Source organism: Pygoscelis adeliae, unplaced genomic scaffold, assembly GCF_000699105.1.
Source record: "Pygoscelis adeliae isolate BGI_AS28 unplaced genomic scaffold, ASM69910v1 Scaffold5, whole genome shotgun sequence".
NCBI lineage: Eukaryota > Metazoa > Chordata > Aves > Sphenisciformes > Spheniscidae > Pygoscelis > Pygoscelis adeliae.
The window spans coordinates 985,816-994,085 of NW_008824753.1; the positions used below are offsets into that span (position 1 = coordinate 985,816).

General features: G+C 39.0%; 1 protein-coding gene across 2 annotated transcripts in view; it reads right to left on the bottom strand.

The window, feature by feature from the left end:
- Window positions 1–6,650, bottom strand: part of PHRF1 (PHD and ring finger domains 1) — a 30,692-nt gene extending 24,042 nt beyond the window's left edge. For both annotated transcript variants that reach the window (XM_009323431.1, XM_009323430.1), the window contains exons 1-5: window positions 6,542–6,650; window positions 6,088–6,210; window positions 4,337–4,566; window positions 3,279–3,362; window positions 2,177–2,298 (exon numbers count right to left, since the gene is read on the bottom strand). In XM_009323431.1, the coding sequence (XP_009321706.1) occupies window positions 2,177–2,298; window positions 3,279–3,362; window positions 4,337–4,566; window positions 6,088–6,210; window positions 6,542–6,632 (650 nt within the window). In that variant the 5' untranslated portion in view covers window positions 6,633–6,650. The remainder of the gene's footprint in view (window positions 1–2,176; window positions 2,299–3,278; window positions 3,363–4,336; window positions 4,567–6,087; window positions 6,211–6,541) is intronic.
- Window positions 6,651–8,270: the final 1,620 nt, after the last annotated feature.

The window sequence follows — 8,270 nt, forward strand, 5'->3', positions numbered from 1 at the left end:
TGAGGAAAAATGTCTTTACTGAAAGAGTGGTTAAACATTGGAAGAGGCTGCCCAGGGAAGTGGTTGAGTCACCATCCCTGGAGGCATTTAAAAGATGTGTAGATGTCGTGCTTAGGGACATGGTTCAGTGGTGGACTTGGCAGTGCTAGGTTTACGCTGGGACTTGATGATCTTAAGGGTCTTTTCCAATCTAAACTATTCTATGATTCTATACTTGCACTCTTGTACCCACCCACTCACAAGCACAAAGACTCTGTGTGGCCAAGCAGTCTGGCCAAGCTTATTTGTGGGCAATGCAGAGGGCAAGAGACACTGGCCATGAAGTCCTTAACACATCTCTTGGGCTCTGTGACTGGCAGCGAAGAACTAATTTCAGACTTCTTTCATGTACCTTTAAGGAATGAACGGATGCTTCTGGGGACCTTCTGCCTCATTATTTTGTCTCAGTCCTCACAAACAATAAGAAAAGTGAGATCTGTGAAATTAAGGAATTCTGGTCATGGACGTAGCCCTATTCTTCATCTTCTTGACACCTGCCTCTATATCAGCGTTACTCTTCTTGCTACTTGGTAACCTGAATGAAGTCCCACATTGATGTGTCACACCATTAATGCAATTAACCCTTTTTCTACTGTTTGTTCAAGTGTCTAGACATGTGCACTTTTGTATTCATAGCAATCTTAATGCTATTGTTACACAGTTCAGAAAGTTAGGTTGTCATATTCCAGTAAGTCTTACCTGAAAATGGTTTCAATGGAAAAAGATTTGATATCTTATGAATTTAAGTTACTGTTTAAGTAAACAGCATTATACCACACAGTTTAAACATTGTGGAAAGCCGCATCTAGCTAAAAGCAATGGAAAGACAGGATGACTCCATTGGCTTTAGAATTGTTGGTAAAAATAACTGATGAAATTTTCAACTCGTGTCAGGTCAGACAGAGAATGTACAGGAATAAAACCAGGATTTGAAGCAAGCTATTCTACATTTTTCTAGAGTTAATCTCAGCCCTGGAGAGCTAGTAAAGACTGCAAGCTCTTTCTTCAGGAAGTGCCAACTCTGGAAGTCAAGCATTTATAAATAACTTATTTTAGGAAAATAAGATAAAAATCAAAAACTGTATCAGACGTGAAAAAATAGTAATTAAAAAAAAAAAAACAAAAAAACAGGGGAACTATTGAGAGACCACAACGGAAAATCTGAAGCAATACCCTGAGTTCAGATAAGGCTTATGAAAGTTCAGAAAGAACTGAAAGACATGACTTCAGATAAGACCTATGAAACGCTGGTTTTGGTTAAGTATTTTAAACTCGGTGTTCTGATGACACGCTTAACAATATTTAGCATTCCTGATTTTGTCTCTTCTCCAGAAGATGAATCAGTGTATATGGACACTACAGCACACAAAGACAAAACGAGACTTACCAGGTGTCTAGTTAGCTTGCTAGAAGTCATTTTTGAAAGATTATTTTACATACTCATTGCAATCAAGTATCTCTCTTTGTTCAATGGGTAACTTTTGACATCAAACTGACAATGCTGCAAGACCGATTAAACAGTATAAGAGCTTTAAATTCTAGAAGACTGTAGGCCCAAAGTTGTGTTCAAGTATCTTGATGCCTCTACTTAAACACTTATTTTATTAATCAAGGAGGGGGAAAAAAATGTTAGGCAGAGATAGAAGTAAGCAAGAGTAAGGGAATCATTTAATAGCTGTGGCTATAAAGAAGAGATCTCAAAATTTCATGAAACTGTGAATCTTAAGCATTTCTCCTGCACAGCACTAATGCCCAGTCAGTTGGGACAAGTCACGCACCCTCTCAAGGAGACATAAAAGATAAATGTTTTTTACCCTCCATGCACCCCGATGTTGCATGGATGAGCACAAATATCTTCATCACTTGAAGGTATGGTCACCTGTTTCGGTGGTCTGCAGCACTGATGCGTGCAGGACTCTCCACACGTACGCTGCTACATGACCAGAAACAGATCTATCACATCATGGGGATGTCTGCACTATAAGCACATGGATACAAGTCTGGCCACGTGATGAGCCTGAAGAGAGCAGCAAGGGGCAGCCTACAGACCAGATAGTGCCTGTGCACCAAACACTGGCCAGCCCTGCAGTGCCATCTGCAATCATGCAGGTGCTACATTCATTTCAACCTTTCTTACCCTGCATCACAGCCATCACACAGCAGCAGGCGATCCTCACGGTCACTTCTGCCACACACCTCACAGAAGGTTGGATCATCCTCTCCATCATTACCCTGAGTTTTCGTGTTCTCAACAGGAATCTAAATAAAAGAGGGATTCACATTTTATGCAGAATGTGGCACTTTTCAAAATCTATTATCACATTAACAGTACCTGCAGCAAAATCTGAAAGTGAATGAACCAAAATGGCTGTTACATACCAGAACTTTCATTTAGTTCATTCAACACATCTAGGACATGATCAAATGCTTGAAAACACCTACTGAACTTGTCTACCGTCAGACACCAACATCTACAGAAAACAGCATTTTGAGAACAGGCGAAACCAAAATTCCCAAATAAGATGAAAAGTAGTCAAACAAAAAAAAAACCCAAAACAAGACAAAAGAGAGCAAGCTTAGCTTCTTCCCCCCAAACGTATGATTTAAATGTTAATTCACACTTCTGTTAAAATGCAAACACTTAGTAATAAACCACTAGTTCATGAAAACAGAGCATCAAACTCCTAAACGTCCCCTGAAACCCAACATGTTTCTGATATTAATAAAGAGCAATGGCAGCTCTTCAATATTCTTTTGTGAGAGACTACTAGCACACTCAACCTGTACCTTTAAGAGCTCTACTATTGCCTTGTGCCTCTCTCCCCTTACAAACCCAACTGCTACACAGTATAGCTGGTAGCAAGACATAAGGAAGAGATCATGTATAACCTAGATTATTCCTATTCATATTATAACAGCACTTGCAGTATGCGGGGCATTTTCCCCACGTGGACAGGCTTACCAATGCAGAACAACTTAGAGTCAAATGTCCATTATGCACAAGAGGCAGTTATGAAAACCACCCTTCTTGCCATCAGAAGTGATGTCACGCTTCAATCCACACAAACGTGGTTAAGGAGGAAGAAAAATTGTAACAGCTCCTTAAAAGGCAATCTCAAAACAGGAAAGAAATAATTCATCCAGATACCAAATATCAGATAAACATGCTAGAAGTGTAAACCTTTGAATAGCTATTTTGTGGCAACTGGCCGTGCTGTTTGCTACAGTAGAAAGCTTACCTTTTTTAGGATTTTACCACCAAAGTGTGCCCGAATGCTAATGTACTTAAAGAGAATTCGATCCACTGGACAGGAGTTTGCATTCTAGAAAGAAAGAAAAAAAAATTTCCCCATACAGTTAATAATCACATCTCTTGATTCAATTTTTAAAAAGGAAATCCTCAATTATTAATGTAATAAGCATTAATGTAGTAATAATTTTAACAGCTATTGGTCTTGACATTTTAAGTACTTAAACCTGACTTATGTGGTTTACAAACAACCTATTGTATCAGAGAAAATGTGCATTTTTAGAAAAGCATTTATTATTCTGAAGTCATTTAATTATTATTCAATTGCCAAAGCAACATCAAAGTTCTTCCAAACATTGCCTTGAAATAGTGCCCATGTGTTCGGGCATTTTCTTTCTTTTGGACAAATGAGCAACTGGAAATGGCTTACAAATATATTCAGTAAGAGTGATTTATCCACTTTTTTTAGATTTAATTACCACTGGTACTGCTGCATGCACAGGAAGTTTTGTTGTAATTCTCACCCTGGATGATGATTATGGGAACTACACAGTTAGGTGGCAAGGAACTCTGACTGAAAACTGAATTCAGAGCAAACTGCTGATTTAGTCAGTATTCTTTTAACTTTTCTATGTTTAGATGTTCACTGTCACAACAGACCCCCATCCAACGGCCACAACACACAATTCAACAAGAGATAAAGATAGATATACAGAGAAATATACACATACACACAGAGAAAACCAGTATTACTGTTGTCTTGACTTGAAAAAAAGAATTTTAGATGCCTAGAAATACACTTGCTTATGACATTACAGCTTTCAGAGAACAGAACAGATCAGGATGGGTACAAGAAAAACAGATCTACACTTCACCAACATGAATCCTGCCAAATAGAGCAGTAACCCAAGTGTATGTAAAAAACTTTAAGAAAGCAAATATAAATATTACAGTGTTTTGTTTTCATTACAGCAGGACAGCATGATCAGAGGGAAGAGAGCAAAACACACCAGAAGGCCACAGGACACCAGGGACAAAACAGCTCACCTTAGACCACTCCACGATGCAGTCCAAGCAGAAGTAATGGGAACAGTTCTCAGGAGTCCCAACAGCCTGATCCCTAAACGTGTTGAGGCAAATGGGACAGTTTTCACCGTCCTCATCAGAAGAAATGCTCGCTCCGTTTATGTGTGGCTCTAATTTCAGAGAATCAGTTACTCCCCCCACAGCAGACTCAGTTTCTTCCTCTTCCTCCTCTTCATCATCATCTTCGCAATCTTAGAAAGTGAGAGATGAAAAACAACTTTCATGTGCTGCAGGGCTTCAGCAGCGAGGGCAGAGGGGGTGGGCAGGATGGGGTACCAGTTCAGAGAAAATTCCAAGTAAGCTTATTTTATGGGGCTGCAAGGGTGAAGCACAGCCCCCCCCTAGTTTGAGGCAATAATTTTTGCTGTTTTCTTTTTTCCTAAATCCCTTCACTAAAAAGCAATGGATTACTCTGGCGAAAAATAAAGCCTGATAACGTGACTAGTCTTGCAAGAGATTAAAAGGACAGACAGCAGAAAAACAACAGATTACCAAAACAACAAGAGAGTAGGCTCAGGCTACCACTGAACAATGGAGTTAAAAAATAAAGTTACAATAAACTTGTCATGTATCCAACTTTTTTTTTTTTTTTAAATAGACACTCCAGAGGACAAGAAGCAGCCATACGCTCACCTGCAGAAGAACAGGTTAAAGATTTCACTGGTAAATCATGATTTTGAGAGGCAAGGGATCTGGGTGTCTAGCTGGAGACTGCTTAAAGAAGCTTAGTTTTGAGTAAAAATAATTTTAAACACTCAGCACACATTGTTGAAAGGTATTTTTATTTTTAGTACAAAATAGAGACATGTGTTAGTCTTGCCCTAAAACCTGTGAACTAAGTCGATGTTTTCAAGAAGCAGCAAAAAGTTACCTAAAAAAAGTCTCACTTTTTTACAAATTTTTTTTGGGGGGGAACAGCTGTTGTTGTTTTGTTGATTTTTTTTTTTTAAATAATGAAAATGGGGCCTTTGTCTTTTGTCTTTTCTATTGAATTCTCCTGTCTGGACACAGCAGAGAATACTCTAAACACTGGATTAATAAAGCTTTTTGGCACCTGGCATCAACATTTTAGTCTGTGTTCAAATCAGTCTAACTAGTAACTTGGAAAACCGCGCTCTTGCCTTCCCAACAAGCTTTAAGATGTGATAAAAAACTCTTTTTGTCTACCCAAATAATAATTTGAGTGCAGCAGTTTCAGAAGTACATGCATCTACAGAGTACATTTTCAGTAAAATTAACAAACCCAAGTAACATCCACACTCCTTTTTCAAAGAAAAATTAGTCAAGTCTTCTTCCCTCTTCCCTAGGCTTAACAGCAACAGTAATTTATTTCCAAAACTCCCCATCACAACATTCACTTTAGAGCCCCATGCCAAAGCAAACAAACAAACGTGCTTTTCGTAAGTGAAAAAATAGCATGAGCCATTGCTGCAATTTTTACTTTTTTTCTACTCATGCTGGGGCAGAGTTCACTCCTACTGACTATAATCACACCACTTTGGCTAGCGGATAGTCTTCAAACATACAAATGCTTTAAAAACTTAGAAATTGGGGAATATTACTTGTATGTTTATTACTGTAGGATTTGGGCATCAGCCTGACAGCATCTGTGGATTTACATTTCATGGTTAATTTCTGGATGAAAGCTTTCATCCCACTCTTCCTCCAATTATTAAAAAAAAATGCCTGTTAACGCACATTAACAGACCTACCTTCTAATTCTTCATCTTCACTTTCTTCCTTGTCCTCCTCACCTCCCTCTTCCTCAGTGTCATCTTCTTCTTCCTCGCTTCCGGTATCATCTTCTGAATCACAGCTATTTCCACCATTGCTTTCTTAAAAACAAAAGAGAAGAAATATCTATTTGATGCAGACAGACAGGCAGAACACTGAAGGACACACCAGAACTCCTGCTCGGGACATTATATATGAAGTGAAACCCCAGATTTCCTCAGTGGTATCAAAACTACCTGTTTTGAGAAACTCAAGGGAAGCATGCCAGCGGTTTGAGATACAGAATTTAGGAAGCAAACCAAAAAAATTCTCAGGGAAAAAGAAAAAAATGGTCACAAATATATCTTTACTTCTCTTTGGAGGTTAAACCAATAGGTTCTCCAACCTAGAACTATAAACGTGCACATGTAGAGAGGCTGAGGCTGCATTTACCTGTTTCGCTGAGGAGCGCGAGACTCTGTCTTTTGCCCTTGCCTAGTGCAGCATGCTTGTTTATCAGTTCATCCTGGCTGTCATCATCCATGGCAGGACATTGGGAATCCGCTCCCTGCAAGAAGGCAGACTTCAGTGAGACAGTGCACCACCTACACAAGCAGAGCAGGCATCAGCCCGGCAAAGAGCCTCCAATGCATCTGCGGAGATGTGAACGGTAGAAGGGACATCGCTCTACAGTAAAGGCTCCTCACACCATTGATTGGTTTTCCCAGTTTCAAGTCAGAGGTAGCTACAGGTAAGCAGTTATCGTTACGTGAAGTTTCACATCCCTACTGAGCTAGATGAAACCAGCTGCTTGTGGTACTCAGTTTAGGTGAAAGATTCAGCTTTATCTTGGGCTCCTGGATGACAGAAAAAGGTATAACCAGAACTCCCCTCTGAAAATAGGAATAGAAAACCCACAAACACCAAAAACATCCTGTGGACTAGCAATAAAATGCAAAACTGAAAGGGACCAGAGGCCCTTTGAACAAGGCCTAACAGGATAACAATATGTGTTTCAAATCAAAATATCTTGCTCAATTGAAAAGAAACAAGAAGAAAGATTATGTATTTTAGGTCTTTTTTTAAAAAGGCCTTTTCACAGCTCTGTCACGAAATAGAGAAGTCTTAGACCTCACAATTATTATTCCACAGAAAGGAGGAGACTTGAGTTGGTGCATATTAATGCAATCACATTAATTGCTGTGCATTAGCACAGACGGGCAATAAAACTGACAGATACCGAGAGATGTCTCATGATCCAAATTCATAATGACAATCAAACCAGAGCTCTTAATATATAATGCTACAAAGCATTAAGAAAGACATCACTGCAAGCTTCTATAAGCAAGTCATGGAAAAATATAATTAATTGACACTTATAAAGCTAGATGTCATATCTCAATACGAAAAAAAAATTGGATTCTTCTACAAGTGTGGCAAAGAAGTTTCAATCGGGTGCTCTTCTCCCACTCTCCCTGCTCCACGTTATGTATCTTGCATATTAAGAGAATTTTTGGAACAAAACATTATGTTTTATTCAAGTACTCTTGATGCGTATCTTTACTTGCACACTCCCTTTTTGAGCCACGTAGCACAGCTCTGCACTTAAGAGCCTTAAAAATGTAGGCTTCGCTAAACCAGACTAAACTGCAAATGGAGTCTTCAATGCTCAGGGAAAAAAAAAGTTAAAAAGAAAAAAGGTCGAGCTTCAACTCAACCAAGTTCTTGGTAAAGATTTCGCCTAACTTCAGTAAGAATCTTGCCTAAATAGAGGTTTAAAGTTTTAGCTAAATTCGTGGCTGTTAACAGGAGTGCGTTTAGAAACAATTTATGTTGGCTGAAAACATGCAGACTCATCAGAAGTCAGTCACTCCATGATGTAACTGAAAAAAATAGGAAGAAACACTACGAATTTTTGAAGTTTCAGCAGTGCATATGTATGAATTATTCAAACTGAAACTCAATTATATAATATCCTCCCAAAAGCTAAGTTAGCTACAGCAATGCAAAATTCGTGGCAACTTTACAGCCAGGATACGTAAGGGCAGAGACTGGCAGCACCAGTCCCATAGCAGGGCAGCGGCAGGCGTATTTGTTATGTATGTAGGAGGAATTTACTTAGTGTATTTAGATTTTATGCAGAACCTCTGCCTTTGTCACTTCTCCATCAGCAGGTTGTGGG